General features: G+C 34.1%; 1 protein-coding gene and 1 long non-coding RNA gene across 2 annotated transcripts; one reads left to right on the top strand and one right to left on the bottom strand.

Annotated features, from left to right (window-relative positions):
• The first annotated feature begins 16,393 nt into the window (after positions 1–16,393).
• LOC112031301 (cyclin-dependent kinase D-1) lies at positions 16,394–23,750 on the top strand. Its single transcript, XM_065762323.1, has 5 exons — positions 16,394–16,838; positions 17,322–17,349; positions 20,140–20,265; positions 21,939–22,174; positions 22,258–23,750. The coding sequence occupies exons 1-5, from the start codon at positions 16,642–16,644 to the stop codon at positions 22,568–22,570; spliced, it is 900 nt and encodes a 299-aa protein (XP_065618395.1). The 5' UTR covers positions 16,394–16,641; the 3' UTR covers positions 22,571–23,750.
• On the bottom strand, positions 18,342–20,118 carry LOC136062610 (uncharacterized). The gene is made up of 2 exons (XR_010624349.1): positions 19,778–20,118; positions 18,342–19,690 (listed from the first exon to the last, which is right to left on the bottom strand). It is a non-coding gene; the product is annotated as an uncharacterized LOC136062610 (long non-coding RNA).
• Positions 23,751–26,496: the final 2,746 nt, after the last annotated feature.

Raw genomic sequence — 26,496 nt, 5'->3', positions numbered from 1 at the left:
CCTTGATTCACTGTAACCACAAGTACTCCCACTTGTGACTTTGAGACTTCACTCAAAGGTTTCAAATCTTCTTTAAATTCTTTATGTAGCAATTGAAGTGCTCACCAAGTTCTTGACATGAATCTTGATCTGAATAACCCTAAGTGTGTATGAAGGTAAACATCTCTAAATCTCATAAGAAATTCAACATACAGCACATCAAAGACTTCTAAAATGTAGTTAGGGTTTTTCCTTTTATACTTGGAGTAAAACATAAAACCCTACATGTCAAACCGGCCTTGGGCTAAGTTGGAAAATTCTACAGAAAATTAATCTGCACAAGGTTCGATCGATTGAGTCTAATTTTTGATCGATCGAGCCTTGCAGATTTAGACTAATAATTCCTGCAATTACTTGATTTCAACTTTACAAATAAACACACTTTGAGCAGCCTAAATCTAGACTTCTAAGTTTTGATCATGGTTTAACAACACATTACAAATTGAAATTCTAATACATTTAGTTCCTAAAGTCTTAGAACCTAACAATTTTGGTTCTTCAAACCTTAGCACAACCATGTTTATGCTTTTTTTTGGATATTAATATTTTATACTACCTTAAAATTAATACAAATGTAATATATTAAGAATTGATTTTATATGTTTGAAACTAAATAAATTTAAAACTTATTTTATTATTCAGACGTTAGCTAAGTTTTGTGTTTTTGCAACGATTGGCTAAATGAAATTAGTTCAACTCTTAACTGGTTTTGAGAGATGAACTAATTTTGATGCAGTTCGTCTAAAGCCTAAAATGATTGAGTTTTTAGCCTTTTATTACATTGATTCCGTATGTAAAGAAAAATATTAGGAGTTAGTTTCATTTACAAACTGTGTTAAGAATCAATTTTACATCTTAGCTATTGAGAGGGAAAAAAAGAGAGGAATTCTACAAATATTATCCATGAACTTTGAGGTTAGTGTAAATTTGGTTTTTGAACTTTAGTATGAACAATTAACTCCTAGACATTAGTTATATAGCAAAAAATATAGAGGCTACATAATGCACTTTTTCCAATGTTTTCTTAGACCCCTACCCTCACCAACCAACAAATCACATTACTTCTAGTTCGCTAGAGACAATGAGATCCACATGATGAATAAGGCACATAGTCCTTTTAGGTTATATTGGGGTTGCCGATATATACCTATGCTAAGTTGTAATGTATCATCTATTTTCAAAATGATTTCCAAATCCTCAAACTATAAATTTCTTTTTTCAAGGTTTTAAACATACACAAAACAACAACAACTACTACTACTACTAAGATTTAATCCTACATTCTTAGGGTTAATTATAGATCCTCAACAAATTAATATTAGTCAATTGCATATATATATATATATATCATTTATTTTATTTTATCTAAAATCATACACTCAGTTCAGTTACATGTGTTTTAAACCTACACACTCCAATAAAACCATTTGTCAACCATTTACATCATTCTTGCTTTAGACATGACATGATGGAGCATTGCGACTGGAAAGCCAAATGCTCATAGGTCAATTTTATCTATCCTTGTGTAAAGTATAAGAATATGTCAATATAAGAGTAATTGTATCAGTCTATGCAAAATTTCTTGTTTATTTTAACATAAGAATCCACTTTTTCTATTTTACACAGCCACTTATCCAAAACTCCCACATTATCAGTTTATCTATTATACGCACTCTTTTCTTTAAATAATCATTTTATATTCTTTTTTTTTCAACAATTTTTTTTTTTTTGAGAGAGAGATTCAATTTAACCCACTCTCTCTCTTTTCTTCTCTCAACACTACTCTCTCTCTCTCTCTCTCTCTCTCTCTCTCTCTCAGTGAATTTTCTTTCTTTTTTTTCTTTCTCTCATATTTCTTCACCAATCAAGTTTTCTTCTTTTGCTCTTTTCTTCACCAGAAAACTCCATTAATAAACCAGAAAACTCCATAAACAAACTAAAAAATTCACTTTAACATAAACCCATGTCAATCTAAGTCCATTTGGGTTGGATTTGGCGATGGTAGCAAGGCAGATGCAGCGGCAGCACCAAGGTAAATCTGGCAGCAGTAACGGCGGTAGATCTAACTGATTTCCATTGGTTTTTTCATGTGGGTTTCTGTTGGATTTTTCATATGGGTTTTCCATTGGATTTAGTTTTTATTGATTTTGGTTTGGATTTGGAATGGGTTTTTTGGTGGGTTTGGGTTGCAGTGGTGATCTTTAGGTTGTGTTGAGTTGGTGGTTGGATATTTGTCTTCTTCTTCTTTGCTAAGTTGTTGTGACCGTTGCGTGAGGTGAGAGTCAGACTAGAGAGAAAAAGAAAGAGTGAGGTGGAGCGAGAAATAATAATAAAATATTAAATGCAAAAGCTACAATAACCGTGCATATATGCATGATTACTGTAACAGTTGTGCATTTATGCATGGTTACTGTAGCAGTTGTGCATTTATACACAATTTTACACCCATTGATGTGGGTATTTGTTTTGGTCAAAATGTGTAAAAGGAAGTGTTTTTTGTATTTTGCAAGACTTTGCATCTACTGATGCGGATGTTCTAAGATACCATTTTGAGACAACCATCATGGGTGTCTAATACTTTCTCATGCATAACCGAACTTTTAAATTTAAACTCATGTTTACGAATCTTGACATAATTTTAACCCTTATTTGAGGTTCGAAATTAAAATAAAAGGTGACCATGAATATATTAGAATTCCAATAATTTGTGGTAACACCTTAGAGCATTCATATTAGTGTCACCAATTTAATATTTTACCAAAAATTTATCTAAACTTAATCGAAACAAACATGCATCAGCCTCACTAAATTAACTAAAGTTTTTAAAAAGAATAATCTCATCTTTACATGTAATGAGTATCCTCACTACATTAAATTTCAGTGTTGATAAAGTAACTAATCTACTTTTATAGGGATACATACACCTCCCATTATAGTCTTTTAAAGCTAGCCAGCTTGCAGATTGTGCAGCCACTTCTTTCATATTCATGGCCTGGGTACCTAATCATTAGTATTGCACAACTGCATTGTACAAACACTAGGAATTGCACATTTTTATTTACATTATTATGCCATTCTCATAATTTTTTTAAAGTATTTTTCATGTGTATTATTTTCATACTAAGCTACATTGTATTTCTACAAAATTTAATGCAACACAAGTGCTAAATGTCTCTTTTAGATTTCTATTGCCTATTGCTTCCATGCTTTAGAAACATAAAGATTTTCTAGCTGGCTACCGAATAGGGAACAATACAAAATATCTGGTCTAATTAGAGTCCACTCACATAGGCTTAATTTATACAGTAATCTTCCAATCAAAAGTACAAGTTGATTACACGTGGAACAAGAACTAGGAGACAATGTCACTTTGCAAGAAATAGAAGTGGTATCAACTAAAAACATAACAAAAGTGAAATGTCCTATGATATTTAAAAGATTTTTGTTTTTCATTAAAAAAAAAAAAGATATTTGTTTTGTGTTGCGTTTGGATGGCTATCAAACTATCTATCAAACTATATATATATATATATATAGAAGGATTCGTTCAAAATTTAAATTGAAAGATGTTAGGTTCTAAGGTCTTAGGATTTTATGTATTTAGAACTCTAATTTGTAATGTTGGCAAACCATGATCAAAACATTGTATTTAGTCTTATTTAGACTTGCTCAAAGTTGGTTTAATATTGTAAAGTTGGAATCGAGTGGCTGCAGAAGTACTTGGGACTTTCGGCCTGGCTCGATCGATCGAAGAATAGACTCGATCGATCGAAAATCGCACAGGTTGAATTTTCTGCAGAATTTCCAACTCAGCCCTACTTCATTAAACGTTTAGGGTTTTATGTTTTTACCCTAGGTATATAAATAAAACCCTAGCCACGTTTTTGAAGGTTGTCCATATTGTATTGTTGCTCATACATTGCTGTTTTGTGTGAATCTCGTGTGAGATCTTTGAGGAGCTTTCCTTTACACAAAACTTAGGGTTTTCATGGTGGAGATGATTTCAACATCTTGAAGATCATTACTGTTGCAACCATTGGAACTTAAAAGAAAAGCAAGCGGGGAGCTTGTAGCTGATTGAGGAATTCAAGAAAGAAGTAGTCCGTGGATTCGGAGCCTGCGCGTGGTCGTGTCAGGAAGTTCTACTGGTGGGTAGCATTAGGAAGTCGAGCGGGGAGCTTGTAGTCCTTTTGTACGAACTTCAATTCTTTCATAGTGAATTCAGGTTAGCCTTGAGGATCGGTGGGTCAAATCCTCCCCAGGTTTTTACCGTGTGGTTTCCTGGGTGATCATATCTTGTGTTATTTATTTTCCGCTGCATTATATCTTGATATGATTGTTTGGATTGTTTTAACCTAGAATTGCTTAATTTGACTAAGTAACAACTTGGCTAATTAATCTAGGCTACGCAATCTGTGTGTTTAAGGGGTCTAAAACCGTTCAAGTGGTATCAGAGCTGGTAGCTCTTTTTGTTTGAGATTTTTAATCTCTGAGCTGATCCTTGACCCCTGTTGTCATGGAGCATGGACACTCTCTGTTTGTTCCTCCTCATTTTGATGGGAACAACTATGCCTATTGGAAAGTAAGGATGAAAGCATTCCTGAAATCCATTGATGAAAGGGTTTGGAATTCCGTTGAATACGGATGGGAGAAGCCCGCTACTCCTGTGAGTGAGTGGCAAACTTCTGAAAAAGAAGCAGCAAGCTTCAATAGCAAAGCTATGAATGCTATCTTTAATGCTGTTTCTATGGAGGAATTTAAGAGAATCTCTAATGTTGAGGTTGCTCATACTGCTTGGAAAATCCTCCAAACTGTGCATGAAGGCACAAAGGCAGTTAAGATAAACAAACTGCAGCAATTAACTTCTAGGTTTGAAAACATTAGGATGTCTGATGATGAATCCTTTGATGAATTTTATGCCAAACTGAATGATATTGTTAATTCTGCTTTTAATTTGGGTGAAATCTATGATCAACCTAAGATTGTTAGGAAGATTCTTAGATCTTTAACTGAAGACTTTAGACCCAAAGTGACTGCCATAACTGAAAGCAAGGATGTGGACTCCATCCCTGTTGATGAGCTTGTAGGATCTCTTCAATCCTATGAGTCTGACCTACCTAAAGTGAACAAATCCAAATCAATGGCTCTTAAGTCAGTTGATGATGTTGATGGTGGTGGATTTGATGATGAGCTCTCTGCTACAGAGATTGCCTATCTTGCCAAAAACTTTAAGAACTTTCTTAGGAATACAAATAGAAAGGCAAGAGGTACTTACACTGCTGAACCTAGAAATTTTAGGAAGAATGATCCCACTAAGGTTAACAATTTTGAAAAACCTAGAGAAAATTCTGGTCAATCTTCTAATAACTCTTTGGGTCCTCAGTGTTTTGGCTGTCAAGGGTATGGTCATGTGAAATCTGAATGTCCTACATTCTTAAGGACTAAGGGTAAAGCTATGGCTGTAACCCTTAGTGATAATGAGGTTTCTGATGATGAGTCCGGTGGTGACGAGGATGGAAACTTCATTGCTTTCACGGCTACTGCTATAGTCAATGAAGGCATATCTGCTGAAGAGAACCCTTCTGATGGGGAACTCTCTGAAGATGCAGATCTTCAAGAGGCCTATAACAAACTTTGCAAAATTGCTGCAAAGGATGCTATGAAAGTTGATCTTGGCCTAAAGAAAATTGATTCTCTTGAGCTTGAAAAGAGAAATTTGCTTGTTAAACTGTTTGATGCAAATGAACTTTTGAATAATGTTAAATCTGAGAATATGCTTTTGCTTGATAAAGTTAGAACTTTGGAACATGATTTATCTGTTGCTAGATCTGCTAGTTCTAAACTTGATCACATGCTGAATGTTCAAAAGTATCCTTCTGATAAAACTGGGTTAGGATATGTTGAAAGCATCTTTGATACTGGACCACATTCCACTACTTTTGTTCCTTCTTCTTCTTCTGGACCTTCTGTGAGTGAGGTTGTGAGTGATACTGTCAAACCACCTGTGAGTGAGGTAGTTAAACCTGTAGAAGTTTCACCACCTAAGAAGACTAGGGTAGACTTAAGAGAATCTAAACCTAAGGAGCCTACCAAATCTAAGGACAAGATGCATGGTAAACCTGCGTGGGTTTGTCATTATTGTGGTAAGTCTGGACATATTCGTCCTAACTGTTACAAGCTTCAAGCTGATAAGAGAGCAAATAAACCAAAAGTGCCTGTGCCTCAAGCACAAGATCCTATGGCATTAATTGGTGAATTGGTAAAGGTGTTAAACCTTTATTCCAATCATGGAGTTGGGAATCACTCAAATGTGAATAAGAACTCCAATGCTCATGGTGCATCTAAAAAGTTTTGGATGCAAAAGACTCGAAATACTTGAGTCTTTCTGACATGGTCCTTGTGCTTCATTGCTCTATTCTTTTGTGACCATTGTTTTTTTTTTTTTTTGTGTTTTCTTTGTTCTAGGACTTGCATTGCATTACATTCATGCATTTCATTCTAGGATTTATTTGTTTTCCTTTAAATAAAAAAAAAAAAAAAAAAAAAAAAAAAAAAGGGAAAAGGAGGAAGCAAAATTTATGTTGAACATATTGTTCTTGATTTTTGAAAAACAAGGTTGGTCAATTTATTTACACATAACATGTCTTATGTACCTTGTTTAACTTGGATGAGCTTACTTTATTGCACTTTACTAGTTTGAGCTTTGTAGTGCATGTTGTGTGGGAAAGATGTTTATGGTGTTTATCACTTTGTCTTAATCTTGAAGTCACATGTTATTTGACTGTCGGACTTGATCCTTTTGAGAAAGGCATAAATAACCATCTCACCACTGTTCACTAGCCAATCATGAACACCTTAGTGCATATCATAAGATTCTGTGCTCGAGAAAGTGTAGCACATGCACAAAAAGAACATAAGGTGTAGCCTCAAAATAAATTAAAACTGGTGTGTACTATTAGGCTTGATGCCAATTCACTTAATTCAAACCGGTGTGTACTATTAGGCTGAATGCCATCTCATGCAAATAAGAGGCAAAAATACAAGAAACTTACATGATTGCAAGCTTTTGTTCTAGGAGATGTGGGAGTTATAGGATGTAACTCTTTAGGTGATAGTCTCTTTTGAATTCTATGTGATGAATTTTGTAGACTTTGTGATTGATTGCTATTCACATATCACCTCACATGTATCTCAAGTTTTTGCTAGTATCACACACGACACAAGTTACTCTTTGTTAAACACTGTACATGCTAGTGTGTGTTTTTGGTCTGACCAACCAAGTTTGAAAATATCTTGAGATTTATGCACAACATATTTGTTGCTTGAGAAAATTCAATGGGAGTTTGATTGCAATTTGTTTAAGAATATTGGGTTCAAAATTTTGGGTTTTTGAAAAAGCATTCCATCTCATACTCATGCATTTTGTTTCTTCAATTTAATGCTTTGAGGAGTTATTTTCAAAATTCGGCTTGTGTCTTTCAAAAACTGTGATTTTTCCAAAATTTAGTGAGCCTCTGCCCATTTCGATCGATCCAACCTGTTTTTCGATCAATCGAAAAAGTGCTCTCATTTGTCTTAAAATGACTGTGCTTTTCGATCGATCGAATGTAATTTTCGATCGATCGAATATCGTGGAAAAGCTTTTTAAAAGTTCAGTTCTGACTTTTTCAAAGGTTCTATTCAAAATTTTTTTCAAACTTTTCTCTCTCTCCGCGTTGGCAAGGCTCCACACCTCAGGATTTTTGTCGTTTTCCTCCGTTGTTTTTGCAAAATCTCTCTTTCCTCAAGCCGGTAAGACTCTTTTGCCCTTCCTTTTGATGTTATTTTCATTATTTCATGCATAAATCCATGCATTTAAGGGTAATTTTCGGACTTGATTCTTTTTGGATTTTCTGTTGATTCAAACCTTATTTTATGAAATTGATCATTGGGTTTTTGTGGGGACACATTATATTAATGATCCTTGGTGGTTAATTTGATCAATTTTGTGTTTTGTGAAAAATTGAAAATTCTAGGGTTTGTTCTTGATCCGAATTGGGGCTTTTGTTAAATTGGATAGAATTTGATGAAATTGGCTTGTTGTGTTGGTGTAATTAAGCATTATAATCTATGTGCTGTGTTTTGTAATGCTTAATTCATCAATTTGTTGCAAAATTTTCAAGTGATTTTTCAAATTTTGGGATTTTTGATAGAAATTCCTTGTTCAAGCCAATTTTGTCCAATTACTCTCAATTAAACTTAATTTGTCACTGCATTTAGATCATGCATCACAACATGTTATTGTTCATGCATCATATAGATTTTTGTTCTATATTATTTATTGTGCTAATTTGCAGTCTGCCCTTGGTTTTGTTTTCTCTTGTTTCTTTGTGTTTTTCTCTTTGTGTCTCTGTCCTTTCCTTAGCACTATGCCTAGGAAAACTAGAGCCCGTAGGAGTGTTCCCTCACCTTCTCCTTCACCCCCTCCATCCTTTGATAGTGAGAGGTTTCCGAGTGAGGAAAACCAAGAGACTTTTGAGAAACTGACCGTTAAGAGAAAGATTTGGGCTGAGCGTTCTGTGCTGTTAGATGAGCTTGATCCTGCCATTAGGGCAAATTTTGAGCGTCGGGGTTGGTTACCCTTGGTGGATGTTTCTGATCCTCCTCCACCTTCTGCCTTGATTAGAGAGTTCTATTCGAACATCTCTATCCGCGTCTATGATTCCAACACTCTAGTTAAGAGTTGGATACGAGGCGTAGAGTACACCATTACTCCTCGGGTAGTGGCTGATGCTCTAGGGGTACCTTTGGTCCAGCATCCTGTCTATCCTTATGATGAGTCTCCCGAGATTAGCGATGTTTTGTCATACGTCACTGGTACTACTGTCCAGTGGGGTTCTGATCCTCGGATCACTTCTGCTGAGCTCTCTGGGTTGCACTATCTGTTCTTTCGGATAGCTTGTCATTCGATCTGGCCTATTTCCCATGTTCACACCATTCCTCTTGAGAGGTGTGTTTTTCTGTACGCTCTTGTTACTGATGCTCCTATTAGTTTTCCCCATCTTTTTCTTCGTTCTTTGAACGAAGTTTATAGGAGTTCATCTACTGCTCATGCTCTTGTTCATCCTATTTTCATTCATAGGATTCTTCTCTTTCTTGGTCTTAGTGACTTTCCTTCCTCTGAGCCCGTCCATGTGATAGGACCTTTAGGTGCGTCTTTTCTTAGACAGAGGGCCGCTCATCTTCGAGCTGGTTCTAAACACCCTAGATCTGAGCCCTCTAGTAGTGCACCTCCTCCTTCTTCTTCTGCAGGTATGGCTGGTGAGGATATTCCTATTCCTGTTGGTGATGATGATGCTGCTGCTGATGTTCCTCCACCTCCTTCGGCCGACTTTGATGTTCGTCGTACTTTGGAGACTGTCATGACTGTTCAGCAGGCTCATGGTCAGATTTTGGTGGACTTGCTGGATGAGATGCGTGCTCTCCGAGCTGATCTTGCGCGTCTTCATTCACCCTCACCACCTCCTTTTGATGGCGACTTGTGATTGCCCTTTGGCATTCCGTCACAAAAAGGGGGAGTGGAGTTTTGACTTGTAGTAGAGTTTTTGTTGTTAGGGGGAGATTTTTTTTGTTTTAGAGGAGCTTGTGGAGTTTTAGATTGTATCTATGTGCTTCACTTTGTATATCATTTTTGGGGATATTCATGTTAGGGGGAGTAACATTGATTGATATACATGATATTTTTTATTGATTCTTGTTGCTTTATGATTCACTGCGTATTGATTTATATTTATGACTTGTTCATTTTTATATGTCTTTATTTTGTGTTGTGTGGATCTTACAAGAATGTTATACCTGTTGTTTTACTCTTTACTGTCACACATGCGTTTATGCGTTTGTTGAGTATTTCAGGATTATACAGGTTGATTCAACTAAGCTGCTGTCTACACTTGCAACTATGGATAGTAGTTAGGCTGAATTGAATTTTATGAGCATTATCTTTGTAAAGGGCTTTTTATTTGTAAAACTTTGAGCTGTTAATTAGGGTTTTGTCACGGATTGCCAAAGGGGGAGTTTGTTAGGTTCTAAGGTCTTAGGATTTTATGTATTTAGAACTCTAATTTGTAATGTTGGCAAACCATGATCAAAACATTGTATGGTGTCTTATTTAGACTTGCTCAAAGTTGGTTTAATATTGTAAAGTTGGAATCGAGTGGCTGCAGAAGTACTTGGGACTCTCGGCCTGGCTCGATCGATCGAAGAATAGACTCGATCGATCGAAAATCGCACAGGTTGAATTTTCTGCAGAATTTCCAACTCAGCCCTACTTCATTAAACGTTTAGGGTTTTATGTTTTTACCCTAGGTATATAAATAAAACCCTAGCCACGTTTTTGAAGGTTGTCCATATTGTATTGTTGCTCATACATTGCTGTTTTGTGTGAATCTCGTGTGAGATCTTTGAGGAGCTTTCCTTTACACAAAACTTAGGGTTTTCATGGTGGAGATTATTTCAACATCTTGAAGATCATTACTGTTGCAACCATTGGAACTTAAAAGAAAAGCAAGCGGGGAGCTTGTAGCTGATTGAAGAATTCAAGAAAGAAGTAGTCCGTGGATTCGGAGCCTGCGCGTGGTCGTGTCAGGAAGTTCTACTGGTGGGTAGCATTAGGAAGTCGAGCGGGGAGCTTGTAGTCCTTTTGTACGAACTTCAATTCTTTCATAGTGAATTCAGGTTAGCCTTGAGGATTGGTGGGTCAAATCCTCCCCAGGTTTTTACCGTGTGGTTTCCTGGGTGATCATATCTTGTGTTATTTATTTTCCGCTGCTTTATATTCTTGATATGATTGTTTGGATTGTTTTAACCTAGAATTGCTTAATTTGACTAAGTAACAACTTGGCTAATTAATCTACGCTACGCAATCTGTGTGTTTAAGGGGTCTAAAAAACCGTTCAAAAGAAATGAATCAAATGATACCCTTAAAGTGTGGATGACATGTTTTATATTGCTTAAATTTATAAAAGATACTAGTGAAAGTTTTAATCCTGAAATGTTACACACATAACACTTATCACCCAAATTAGATTTATTGTACATTACTTGTAGCAAAATTTAATAGATTCAATACATACAGACTCATCCAAACCACACAGACCAACCACTCTTTCACAAAAAAACCATATGGCTCCTAAAGCAAGGACTCGCCACGTGAATACACAGATATGCAACCCTTTACAATGCACCGGTTTCAAGGATGCAAAAGCATCCTTAGAAAGTGTATGCACCAATTTTTGGGGTGAGCTGTGTCCACCATTAGCTCCTATAATCAAACGTATATGTCCACGATGTTTGATCGAATAGTCGAGTAAAATTTGTATTCAAAATCTGTAGCGTAACAGTAATTGGCTACAATTACAAGAGATATTTCAGTGTTTCAGGTTGTGAGGCTACTTAATGTGTAAGAGTGATGGTTCTAAGAGCAAAGTGATGCTTTTAATGTACATATTTATGAGATGTGATTGTTTGACAGCTCAGTTTCGGGGTTCATGATGGCTTTACCATGTGCTATTACTTCTAACCAGTAGTCACGGATTATAGGAAAAGCGTTTTGACTAGCATTCTTGAAAATGACCAAAGATAATAAACAGCTCAACACTGTTGAGCCATAACCAGAAGTATCCATGTGTTATTACTTCTAACCGGTAGTCACAGATTATGGGAAAAGTGTTTTGACTAGCATCCGTGAAAATAACTAAAGATAATAAACAGTTCTACATGTGCTGCTCTACAGCTCGGTACTGTTGAGCCCTGACCAGAAGTACTCATCCACACTTACGTGAATACACAGATATGCAACCCTTTGTAATGCACCATTTTCAAGGATGCAAAGCATCCCTAGAAAGTTTATGCATCAATTTTGGGGTGAGCTGTCCATCATTACTACACTGATGTTTGTAGTGCTGCTCAACGATTTGGTACGTTCTTTGATTTTCCATTGAGTTTACATGATTTTGTTCATTCAACAATTTCGAATTTTTCAACAAATTCGGATGATCAATACATTAGAACACAATTTTCCATTTAATTTTCACGATTTTATACATTTAACAAATCCAAACTTTTCAACAAATTCAGACTATCTTTACATCTAATTTACACAATTTTATTTTGTACTTTCAAGATTTTATACACTCAACAAATAAATTTTGTTTTTTACTAATTCGAACGATCTGTACATCTAATGTACACAATTTTCTTTTGAATTTTCATGATTTTATACTTTCAACGAAATCTGATAGGCTAAAAACGTATTGACTCCTAGTGATTAATTAATTGATTAATTAGCCAAGTTTATTAATTAATCAAATTAACATGTAAAGCGCGTGGTAGCACAAACAAATCACCAATTAAACTAAGTGCAATGAAAATTAAATTGACATGGTAATTTGTTTTCAATTGGGAAAAACCAACATGGCAAAAACTCGACCGGGTGATTTTAAGATTGCCACTCCTGAGAATCTACTATTACCAAAATAAGCGGTTACAAGTAAAAAAATTCCAGTACCTTCTACCAACTTACAGTGGAACTCTTATTCTAATACCTAATTGGATTTGTTCGGTAATGACAATCTCTCCTTTCAATGCACGACTCCTAGTACGTGATTAACCAATTGCGCAGATCCTAGTATGTGACTTCAATCACCAACTAGAGAAGGTTGTTGGCTACAAAGTTTTTCAGTTCATCTACACGATGAAGATCAGAAGATGCTTGATTACAAAACCTTTCGGTGCACAAACATAGCAGCTTCTTCATAAGAGAGATGAACTAGGGCAAAACTTTGTTTCCTGTCACAATTTGCTTGAACAAACTTTGCTCAATACTTGTGCAACTTGTGTCACCTTTGACATCCCTTAAAATAGTCTTTTTAAATGTCTAGGGTTGTGAGAAAAGAAAACCCAAATACATAACCACGGATTAGATGAAAAACAGACCTGAAAATTTGTCGAGCTAGCTGTTGAGTTTTAATGAACAGTATTTTCAGCTTAAATCTTGGACAGACTTGCATGGCTTTAACACTTGATCTTGAAATCTTATTTCTTGAAGTATTAAGCACATCCTAGATCTACCCAAATACAAGTAAAGTGTATTTTGTCTAAGGATTAGCCAATTACATAAATTAGTGACATATGCTCTTAAACATGTGAAACACATATGTCCTAACAAAATCAAATTTCTCAACAAGTTCGGAATATTTGTATATCTAATGAACACAACTTTCCATTGAATTTTCACGATTTGGTACGTTCAACAATTTCGATTTTCCATTAAGATTTCATGATTTTGTACGTTCAACAATTTTGAAATTTTCATCAAATCAGGATGATTAGTACATTAGTAAATAGTTTTAAATTGAATTTTCACGATTTTGTACAATTGACGACTTCAAATTTGGAAATAAATTTGGACGATCTGTATATCTAATGTAATTAATTTTCCATTGAGTTTACTCAATTTGGTATGTTCTTCAATTTTCATTTTAACTTTATGAGAAAACAGTGAACAATTTTTTAAATAGTGAACAAAAAATAATTTACGCAGAAAAGAGAGTGAACAATTTTTTAAATAATGTTGAACAAAAAATAATTTTATGCAAAATCGTAGAAATAGTTTATGCAGAAAATAGTAAAAAATTTTTATGAGAAAACAATGAACATTTTTAATTAATATAGAAAACAGATTTTATGAATGCAGTAAGCAGATTCGAATATACAGTAAACATGATGTGCAAAGAGCAAATTTTATTAATGTAGAAACATATTTTATCAGTGTAGAAAAACAATTTCGATTATTGTGAAATTCAAATATGAAAAAACATTCAGATTTGACGTTTAAATTTAGAAAACACGATTTCAGTAGGTGTTTTATGAGAAAACAGTGAACAATTTTTTTAAATAGCGAACAAAAAATAATTTACATAGAAAAGAGAGTGAACAATTTTTTAAATAATGCTGAATAGAAAATAATATTATGCAAAATCATAAAAATAGTTTATGCAGAAAACGGTGAACAATTTTTATGAGAAAAAAATGAACAGTTTTTATTAATGCAGAAAACAAATTTTATGAATGCAGTAAGCAGATTCAAATATACAATAAACATGATGTGCAGAGAGCAAATTTTATTAATGTTGAAACAGGTTTTATCATTGCAGAAAAACAATTTTGATTATTTGTGAAATTCAAACATGAAAAAGCATTTAGATTTGGCGTTTAAATTTAGAAAACCCAATTTTCATTTCAATTTTATGAGAAAACAGTGAAGAATTTTTTAAATAATGAGAAGAAAATAATTTATGCAGAAAAGAGAGTGAACAATTTTTTAAATAATGCTGAACAGAAAATAATTTTATGCAAAATCATAGAAATAGTTTATACAGAAAACAGTAAACAATTTTTATGAAAAAACAATGAACATTTTTAATTAATGCAGAAAATAGATTTTATGAATGTAGTAAGCAGTTTCGAATATACAGTAAACATGATGTGCAAAGAGCAAATTTTATTAATGTAGAAATAGATTTTATCAATGTAGAAAAACAATTTCGTTTATTGTGAAATCTAAGCATGAAAAAGTATTCAGATTTGACATTTAAATTTAAAAAATACGATTTCAGTAGGTGTTTTATGAGAAAACAATGAACAATTTTTTAAATAGTGAACAAAAAATAATTTAAGCAGAAAAGAAAGTGAACAATTTTTTAAATAATGCTGAACAAAAAATAATTTTATGCAAAATCGTAGAAATAATTTTTGCAAAAAACAGTAAACAATTTTTATGAAAAAACAATAAAAAATTTTAATTAATATAGAAAATTAATTCATATTTTGAAATTAAAATTTCTATATTTTACAATGCTTCTATTTAAACAAATAAAAACATAAAAAAACTACTTATTTTTATGTTTATTTTTGTGGTGGGGGGGGGGGGGAAGGGCCCAGTCCAACGTAGTTTAAACAAATAAAAACATAAAAAAACTACTTATTTTTATGTTTATTTTTGTGGTGGGGGGGGGGGGGAAGGGCCCAGTCCAACGTAGTGAGCCGAGAGCCTATATGAGAGCTATTGTGCGATCGAGAAGAAGGAGATAGTAAGGGCAGGGCCCATCTGGAAGTGGGACCCTCAGAAAGAAGAATGATTACAATCCGAAGAGGACATCTCCTGTCCGAAGAGGTTATAATTCTCTGACGCGAATATTATAAATCAATTAAGCGTATAAAAGGTCAAAATGATCTTCCGAGGACTCCACCTAATCAAGATAAGTTCTGAGTATGCTGGGAAACGATAAGGATGAAGAAATATCTAAAGGGAAAGCTGCTACCATCGTATTTAATACTCTACAGCAACTTTTCTGGCTGCATTTATGTGGAGAAGACCCCTAAACAGTGTATCCTAACCTACTGCCACTCACACAGAGCTAAAGAAGATGCTTGACGTGACACGTACTCAAGTAGGTTCACGGATGAGATACAAGTGGACGATGGAGATGAAGAGAAGGGGGGTTATATAAAGGCAAGAGGCTCCTAACATAAAGGGAAGAAAAAAGAGGAAGAAGAGGAAACTTGACTGTAACCCTAAGATCTGTGTTTATCAGATAATCAATAATATAACTCTTCGGATATTCACTCTTTACGTGTAGATTTATGTTGGCTTGTGCTTGAAAGTTGTGATTCGTTGTTGTTAATCCCATACTTAACCTAACTCTTTCACCCATACTCTACAAATTAATTGTTTTGGGCTTGGGCCACAAATCCCAACCTTACAATTTTTATTTGTTGATTATCCCCAAAAAAAAAAAGTTACAGGGTATTCGAGTTTAGTAAACTCAAGTACCGTAGAAATATAATATAAGAGCTTCTGTTTATAAAAGATACTCGAGTCTGGTATACTCGAGTACTGTGTTGCATGAGACTTGAGTTTAACCAGCTCGAGTACCATGTAATTTTTTTTAATCACACAAATTCTAATTCATTAGTGCCACCGTGGCAGAACTGATGAAGAATTTGAGTTTCATAAACTTGAGAACCATTTGGAACTCAAGTTTCTGAAACTCAAATTCTAAAAAAAATAGTATTTCCTTATTTAGTTCTGAAACAGTATTTTTTTGCGGCAAGTTTTAAAAATGGTGAAAATTGGCCATTTTCACGTGAAGAAATGTCGAACACTATTTTTTTTTTTTTTTTTAAAGGAACTCTTTTTTCCATGATAATGATTTATCACAAAATAAAAAAGAACATATATATATATATATATAAATAAAGGAGCAAAGAGTTGTCACTATTACCAAAATATCCTTAGAAAACCATAAATAGACAATAGACGTTAGCTTTACTCTTCTCTGTCTCTCTCTCTCTCTCTAAGCCTTCAACGGCTTTTTTTCTCTCACTCTAAAGGCCCGTAATCGGAACCCTAACTTTCTCGGATTTTGCGAGAAAATGACGATCCACCTAGAAAGTTCTCAAATTTGAGCCCCACAAAACTAGTTTTCCAAAATACATACCAAAAAAAATAAAAAATAAAATAAAAAATTCGAAACTCAGAATTTAAAAAAAATAAAAATAAAAATGACGGAGCTCGATTTCTCTAAGAAAGTCGCCGATAGGTATCTGAAGCGCGAAGTTCTCGGAGAAGGTACCTATGGTGTCGTCTTTAAAGCCATTGATACTAAGGTAGTACTTTCTCTCTCTAGTAATTTCTTCTTTCTTTCCTTTTTTTTTTTTTTTTGGTTAGGTTTAAGAACTGTCTGTGCTGAAGAATTTTAGTTATTCTCTTTTTGGTTTCTGAGATTTTTTTTTTATAAATTTTTGGAAAAATGAAAATTTTGAGTTCTGAAAGTTTGGTTTGATAGCTGAAAGTAGTTCAAGAAAAAGAGATTTGCGAGATTTTGTGGTTTTATGCTGGTTGAATTTTTATTTTTTTATTTTTTTATATAAGTTTTGAAATTTTAAGTTAGATTGTATTTTGGGTGTGGGGGCAAAAAAAAAAAAAAAAACCCAGATCGAGAGAAAAAATAATTTATTTGGTGAAAGCTTAATAATTAATTTTGGAGATATATATATGTTCTTTAGGAGCTGAATTGACAATTAGACAGTCAAAATTGTTTACTTAAAACTTCTAATTTGTTGGGTTGAAGTTAGTTTTGTATTATTTTACGAATTTTCATTCTGAAGTTATGCATGCATCCATTGAGTCTTGAACTTGTTTCTGTTTGAGCTGGGGCTCATTGACAGTGTTTTACATTAAGCAAGCAATGTGCAATTATGGTTTTTGGTGTAGGTTGGGTTTTAGAGAGAATATGTTAAAAATACATTTGGCTTAGATTTATTACATTAGATTTCAAAATTAGAGGTAAATCACAAAAATGCATAGTTTTCATCTTTATAGCAGGTAAAAAACTTATAAAACAAGGCCCCGGGGGGTGGGGGGGGGGTGTGGGTGGGTTGGTGACTTAGACATTGTAAAACAGATGTTTCAAAATAAATTGTACAAGATCATAGTTCTACTCATCCCTAACATACAACCAATTAGGGGTGTCAATGTTCGACTCAACTCGCGAACACGACACGAACCCGACACGGGTTTTTTCGGGTTAGGGTTGGGCCTTAATGGGTTTGGGTCATAAACGGGTCAACCCGAAAACGACACGATAAGAAACGGGTCATAAACGGGTCAACCCGCGTAACCCGCAATAGACACGTTTGACAAGCCAATTTATTTGTGTCAACCCGAAATGACCCACTTAACACAACCCGTTTAACTCATATAACAAATAAATATTTATTTTATTTTAGATTTGTCAAATACCTTTTATATCCAACATATGTTTTAAATTTAAAAAGAAAAGTAAGTAATTACAAAAATTTACAAGGAATATAGTTGGAAATTGAAAATTTACAGACCTTAGAACTACTAATACTTTTCTTCTTCTTCTTCTTCTTCTTCTTTGTTTTTTTTTTTTGGTGGCATAGAACTTACACAAATGAAATTGGATGAGCTTGTGGAAGATGTTATGAATTCAGACATCAACAAAGAATCTATGGATGATGATCGTGGTCATAGTCAGGATTAGTCTACTGTTTGCTCAAATTCTTTCAATATTGATACTTAACATTTGGCGAGTTCCAAGAATATTATATTTTTGTTGAACTATGTTATTTTATTTTCTGAAACTTTGTTATTTTGAATTTGAATTGAAGTGTATGCACTTCTTTTGGAATGTAAAGAACTTATTACTAGATGAATGTTATATTTTTGTTGAATTAGATTATTTTGAATGTGGGTTGAAAACTTGAAGTGTATGCACTGCTTTTTAGAATGTAAAAATAATTATTTCTAGATAGATGTTATATTTAATATTATGTAGGTTGAAATGGACTGTGTTACATTCGTGTCAACCCAAGACAACTCGTTTATTAAGCGTGTTAAATGGGTTGGGTCAGGTCAACCCGCTTTATTAACAGGTCGGGTTAGGGTTGAAGGATCATGACACGATTATTAAATGGGTTGGGTTAGGGTTGAGCTATTTAGTCGAATACCCCTACCTCGACACGACACGAACCCGACACGCTAACCCGAATTGACACCCCTACAACCAATGAAGCTCATGTCTGAATAAGAGAACTAGTGAAAGCTAGTCTGATGGCAAAATCATATACAATATAATAAAGTTGTGTCCGACATGTTATGATTGCATCAAGTGGATGTCTTCTCCTTTTTTCTTTATATATTTCCTCCTCTTCCCCCCCCCCCCCCCTTTATGCCATGTGGACAGTCCTTACCCCTTAATTTTATACAAATAAGACATTTTATCCCAAAAGAGTTTCACCACACCATAAAGTAGATTAAACTTTTTAATTCTGCAATTTTTATGAAATATATGAAATCTATTCTTATTTTACCTATGAATTTTAGTTAGCCCATGCAATGTATGAGCATACTACTTGTAGTTCCCACTTCCCAAACAATCAACTCTTTTCTCCCCACAAACTTGATCATACCAGTGGCATATACAACAACACTAATAATATTACCCACAACAACAATAATACAATAAAACAACTATCAGCACAATGTCCATAATATAGCAATAAGGAAAAAAGTAATTTAACAAAAAGGGGGAAAAGGTTGTAACAGTTAATAATAATAACAGTATTAGCGCATTATTGTTACTTAGATATTTAAAAAAATCTAATAATGTTTTATTGACCACAGCTTTCATGTCATGTGAACACATCAAAAACTTGCTTTGAATCCCTCAAATGAACAAAAGAAGAACACAGCCAACTTTCAATCGAAAAATGTTCAATATTAGAAGCAGGAAAAGTTCGTCACCTACTGCAGCTAACTTCACAATTATTTAAGCACCACACCAAATATGATTTCTTTCAACAAAGGCAGTACCTGAAGGGCTAGTAACAAATTCATCCCAAAAGATCTCGAACTCATGATACTAGAGCTTGAACAATTAAGGAAATCACCATGCAATTATACATTGAGAAGCAAACCTGGTGAGTAAACTTGCGATCTGGGCTCCCAAATATTCGTGCTAAACCAAAATCTGCAAGTTTGAGCTGTCCATTAGATCCTATCAACAAGTTGTTTGGTTTCATATCCCTGTCAAATAGAAGACACACACCTTAGACAAATCCTGCCAAGAGGTAAACAACATTACAAATAAGCTTGTCAGCACAAAAAAAATACCTATGTAAAACCCATTTCTTGTGACAAATAGCAAGTCCTTTGAGTGTCATTTGAAGGTATGATTTTATGTCAGCTGGAGATAGAAATATATTCCGGTCACGGATAACAGCTTCAAGGTCTGTCTCCATGAACTCAAACACAAGATGCAAATTACCCTTGTGCGGGAACGCATCGATTAACTCAATTATATTTGGATCTTTGAGCTCTTTAAGAAGTTTAATTTCTCTAAGCGCCGTAAAATTTACCCCTTCCTTTTGCTTCCCAAGCCGAATCTTTTTAATTGCAACTGTCTGTCCTGTCTGCACACTCGATGGTTAAAATTATTCATTATAACAAGTCTACTTCAATACTCTTATGAATAGGTCTTTGCGCGATGGTATAGAGCACCTGAGCTGTTGTTTGGTACCAAGCAATATGGCTCTGGGGTGGATGTTTGGGCTGCAGCATGCATATTTGCTGAACTTCTTCTGCGTCGACCTTTTCTGCAGGTAAATTGAAATTTTCATGCATACTAATTCTAACAAATTCTTTACCTATCCAAAAAAAAACTAATTCTAACAAGTTCTGGCTTGTGGCTTTGATTCTTGCAAAATTTTTTGTTGGTTCAGATCTTTTACTTTAGCATCTATGCTAGTATTTTGTGATAATATGTGTGGCTTGGTGATGGCGGAATCATAACATGGTTAAAGAAAGGATATTCTCTTTGGAAGCCTAAGGATAAGCCAAAGCCCAAAAAAAAGTGTCCATGGTAGTTAATTAAGTTTTAATATTTTATTTGGTTATTCTTAAGTCAAGGGTATTTTAGTAATTTTACAATTGTTGGGTATGGGCCATAGTTATAGGCCATAGGTTTTATTAATGAGTCTTATTTAATTATGGGTCATTATGTATGGGCTTTGGTTTAATTTATTAGGGTTAAATAGTAGTCCTTGTACTATTAGGAATTGTAATGCTACTAGTACAAGTAAGAGTCTTTATATATAGGGTGCTCAACGTATTAAAGGAGTAGAATGAGTTGATTAATAAAATTGAGTGTTTTGAGCAATAGGCACGATGGCCTTTGTTGTTTCTTTCTCTTTCTCTCTTTTCTTTATTTTCTCTTCTTTCTTTCTAGGGTTACTATTCACGGTCCACCACAACTAAAAGTAGACAAATCCCTGATTTGTCCTGCATCACTTGGTTTCATATCTTATAATGTTGTTTGCATTTATGCTGATTTCTTTGTGGCTAGTTTCATATCTTTTGATAGTGTTTCCCATGCATGTACTATCGTTTGAAAGTGGCCGATTGAATATCTCTTATTTATCTGTTAAAATATATTTTTGTGAAGGGAATATGAGAAGTTTGTACATCAAATTGTGTTTGGATTGTCAAATATAAGTTCATTTGTGCTACTTGCAAGTTGTTTTGAGCTGATTTTTTTTTTTTTTGGCTGTGTTTTGAGCTGATGTTCACATTGAAGGAACTGCTTTCTTATAGTCAATCTCTTTCTAGTATTGGATGATGATTAGATACTATTTGGTCTTTGTGTTGTCAGAATTGATCACTGCACTAGATTCACTAGTAATTCTTCAAAAGGCTTGCATACTGTATGATTCAATGATGGCTTTAGGCAGTATCCAATGCCATTCTTTTTTCTATTTCATTTATCTTTTTAATTTTAGATTGTAGCTCTTGGAGATCTTCTTGTATCCTATTTGTATCTTGTTTTGTAGTGAATTGATTACTTATAGAAGAACTGTATTTTCCTTTCATATTGATGATTATTACTTCTTTTATTTGCAACTTTGCTGGCCAATTTGGCTAAAATTAACATGGGGGCGTACAAGAAGTAAAAAGGGTATATGATAAACATGAAGATGTGGAGTATAATTGCTTAGACAGTCAAAGGTACATCTGGCCAACTCCAATTAGTTGATAAAGGATCCATTGCCACAATCAGTTAGGATTGAGGCTAGTAGTGTTGAGTTTTCTGACTATCTTGACTTCCGTTATTATGTTATAAAATATTTTATTCTTTTTTAATTCAAGTGATTACTTTTTATATCTTTCATGGCTTGATCTTGTCTGCTTTTACTCTCTGCATGTGCCATCAATATTTAAAGAAATCCAGGCTTGTGCTTCTGATTCTCACATCTGCTTGATTTTTAATGTTTCATAGGGTTCAAGTGACATTGATCAATTGGGAAAAATCTTTGCTGCATTTGGGACTCCAACACCTTCTCAGTGGCCTGATATGGTATACCTTCCTGATTATGTGGAGTATCAATACGTTCCTTCTCCCACTTTACGGTCACTGTTTCCAATGGCTAGTGATGATGCCCTAGATCTGTTATCGAAGATGTTTACTTATGATCCTAAATCTAGGATATCTGTGCAACAGGCATTAGAGCATCGGTGTGTAACTTTTTCTTTGCCATTCAATTGGGAGACCCATGGTTAGTTTTGGTTCCCTGCTCTCATCTATATTTTCCTATTAGGTACTTTTCATCTGCGCCTCCACCTACAAACCCGGATAAACTCCCTAGACCTGCACCTAAGAGGGAATCTAGGGCCTCAGATTCACATGATGGCCCTACTGTCTTATCACCTCCAAGGAAGTCTAGGCGAGTGATGCCAGAACGTGATGGTTTTGAGGCAAATGCATACCAAGTAGATAAGGTTGATGATCATGTTGGTGAAATGAGACAGGCAGCTGGTGGAAATACAAGCAGGAATGAACCAGTACCAATGTCAATAGATTTTTCTATCTTTGGAGCAAAACCTCCAAATAGACCTACCATTAACAGGTAAAAAAGCAATATTTATGATGTTATTTCATAATGGTTTTAAGTAAGTTACTCAAATGTGCATGATCTGTAGTTATGCGTGAAGATGGACTTTAAACCTTGTATCAATATTCTTGAGATAAAAAATAGTTTGGAGACATTTTAAAGCTGAAATTGAAGCATAACACGACATTTTGTATTACTATTATTGATAAGTTACACACACATGCAGTGGGTCTTTAACCAACTCCTTTACCAACCCCACCTAGCACTTATAAGGGGAGGAAGTGCTAGTTTAGCTAGAGCTCATTGGCAAGCATAACATGACATGGTTATTCATTATAAAGCCTTTAGGATATTTCTGTATGCAAAAGTCCTTTTTTTTTTTTATCTCCCGTCCCATTTTGTTGGTCCATTTTTTGGATTCCAATTTAAACATTTAACTTTAGGTAAAAATGTAAATTGAAAAAATTAACCCTTGAAAGTTAAAAATATATTTTCAGTAATTTGTTTTTAGAAAAATCTCAAAATTTTCCCTTCTAGAGGTAATTATTTGACAAGGAATAAAATTTTCTCTTATTTTCTTGAAGAATGGGAAATCCATATGACGTGAAGATACAATCTTTGAAGCTTTAAAAGTGAGTTGCTTGGGTGATTTTTGGATTGTTTTTTGATTAGTCTGATTTTGAGGGTCACTTATCTTAGGTGTAGAAAGATCCTGGTACGATTGCTCAACATGCCTTACTCATTTGGGAACAGCCGGCAGGGGTTTTGTTAGTTTTGGTTTAAAAACCTTCTATCAAGTTAATAAGTTATGATAGACTAGTTTGCTATTGTTTGATTAGGTGAGAGATTTTTAATTCTTTGATGGCATTCATTAGGTAATACAACTCTTGTCAAGAATATAATTAGTTGTTTTGGTATACTGATCAACAAATGCATAATGGATTTATCAAAAATAAAAATTCATAATGGGGAATAAAGGCTGTCTGAATTGCACCATTTAGGTTATTTTTCTCAATCCTTATTGCAATTAAGCCTGGAAGGTAATGAAGAGTTATATTATTACTTGCTGATTACAACTTACAAATTAAAACAAATAATAAATCTAGTACATATTGAACTATGCCTCATAGTGGTACAACTATATCTCAAGTGCTTGAAGAGCTTTGGACAACCTTGTTAACCAAAAAAAAAACAAAGAACCTATAGCTTAGATTGGTTGAGCTTATTAAAAGTCGTCAAAAAAGTAGGAATGTTTCCAAAGGTAAGGGGCTAGCTTCTAAATATGTGCATGTTAAAATTTCCAAATTGGTTGTAGCCTACGAATTATGGATTGGGAAAAGTTATTAAGCCAGATTTGATTTTAATTTCCTTATTTGGCCAAATGTTGCAAAATTCACTCCATTCTTTATCCAAGCCCATATAAAAATCAATAGCAATTTTTTTTTTTTTTAATTCTTTAAATATATTGCTTATTTTATCCTAATATAAGGCAAACCCTCATTTGGACAGTTACATAAATAGTGCAGACTCTGGTGTGGCACTCTTTAGTTACACACACACATATGTTTGTTTAAGACTATGGTGTCCATCACCTTTCTTTCTTCCCTGTTCAAGTTCTATCTATGGGCTGGGTGGCATGAAATGATCTATGTGGCTGATCCAATTGGTTGGCATTAAAAGCTTGGTTGAGACTGTTGAGTTCAGAGTTCCTAGCTCTTCTCGTCCACCCTCCTACCCCATCTCCCCCCCCCCCCTATTAGTATTACCTTAATAAAACAAAGACACTAAAATTGCACGATTTCAAGAAATTAACATTTTAAAATCAGATCTCTAAATGGGGTAAAGAATTTTTTCTTCCTATCCAACCAACTTCATCTCAATCAGGGATATTCATTCCAAAGACTCCTATTCTTGTGCAGAATCTGGGGTTGCAAAAGTTTTATTGTCAGATTCAAATCACTGAAGTTGAACCCACTTTTATTCTTCAGTTCCAAGTTTATAATCCAGATAATATGGACATACTATGTAGGTAAATTTTCAGAGAAAAAAAAAATCTTAATATTAAGATTCTAGTGTAAAAATGATTTAAACTTTTTCCGTTAAACTAGACCTTTCTTATAAATTTGAAATTCTGGTAATTATCTTGTAGTTGTAGTTGTAATGTATAATTTGAAATTTTGGTTTGTTATGTAGTTGTAATGTATATCTTTTCTACTTTCAGGTATAAATTTCACAATGAGTATCAGACCTTAATTTATTACGTAACTAATATGAGTTTAAATTCCAAAGCAACCAGGTCAGTTACAATTTGTCTTAAATGGATAATGATAGGTTTGGTCTTTTGCTACTGTTCAAAACCCCCATTCCAGGTAGCTTGTGCATTTAAGGTAATTTTTTTTTATTAGTAAGTTACATGCATGCAGTGGGTTGTTTCAAGCCCACGAACTCATCCTCCACATATTCTTATGGAAATGTAGGTGCAATTTTAGCTAGCTAATGCTCATTGGCTTGCATGTTAAGATGGCATATGCCATACAAGGCATTAACAACTTGGAACCAACCTCACCAGTATCTTTGCTACTTCTATAATGCTAAATCACCATGATAATTGTTAGCTTTTATTTTAAAAAAAACCAGATAATTCCCACCCCACCCCCCCCAAAAAAAAAAAAAAAAAAAAAACCCACCCAAATGCATGTAAAGGCTCTGTTTGGTTGGGAAGATGAAAAAGTGGAGGGATAGAGAATGGTACGAGGATACTTATAAAAAAAAAGAGAATGGTAACAGGATAAAAAAGTGAGGATAGAAAATATTTAATTTTTCATCGTGTGTATTTGGTTGAGAGGATGAAAAAGTGAAAGGATAGAAAACTAATATAAATCCTTTTTTTGGTTGAGAAGATAAATGAGAAGATGAAAAAGGTAGTTTTTGGTTGGAGTGAATTAAGAAGTAATTTGACACATTATAAAAATGACACATCAAAATTATTACCTTAATTTAACTTCTTTCTCTATCAATTCATTTTTATAAATAAAAAATAATGTGGCTAACAAAATTAGTTAAATATTTTTTTTTTTAAAGTCAGATTTTAGAATAATTATTAAATAATATAATAATTTTAAAAAATAAAACTAGGGGGAAAAATTATGTAGCAGATGAATGTTAGATAGGATGAAAAAAAAAGTGTTAGATAGGAAATGCAAGAAAAAAAAAAAAACAAAAAAACAAAAACACTAAAACCAAAGTTTGAATAAGACAAAAGAGGGTGAGCAGGTAGTTGTAGCAAGGATAAAAATTACTTTAGCTTGATGCACATTTTTCTCTCCCATTTTTCTCCTCGATTTAGTGTGTGTTTGGCTCCAGCTTATTTTTGCTACTATTCATAGGCCCTACTACACTTTTTAATACTATTCATGAGCCCTACTATACTATTTCAACAACCTTTTACCTTTATCTTAGTACTTTCAGCAAAAAGTTTTTAGTTTTAACAAAATAAGCGGATTCTAAATAGATCCTTAAGGAGAAAAAAATTTTGTGAGCCCAGGTGGAAAATACCTCAGACCACCAATTTTCCACTCCCTTTTCCATTCTCAACCAAACAACAAAAATGATATTTTCTCCCCACTTTTCTTTCTCCTTTTTTCCATCCTCCTACTTATCACCCCAACCAAAAACTACCTAAATACAACTTAAAAAATTATGGCAGGTTTAAAATATTTCGCCATTAATTCAAAAACTAAAAACCAAGCAGAAATTATGCTTGTGTTTCTGACCAAGTCCCGTCTCTCAAATTCCCATGCACAAGATTGGACAAATTATCCTTGACATCTAGCCTATCTCCCATGATGGCCAAATAAGGAAGTTAATAAATGAAGAAGAACATACTCAGGCAAGAGAAAAAGGGGGTGGGGGGGGGGGGGGGGGGGGGGGGGGGGGGGGGGGGGG

Source organism: Quercus suber, unplaced genomic scaffold, assembly GCF_002906115.3.
Source record: "Quercus suber isolate HL8 unplaced genomic scaffold, Cork oak 2.0 scaffold_19, whole genome shotgun sequence".
Lineage (NCBI taxonomy): Eukaryota > Viridiplantae > Streptophyta > Magnoliopsida > Fagales > Fagaceae > Quercus > Quercus suber.
This window is presented reverse-complemented; position numbering and strand designations above follow the sequence as displayed.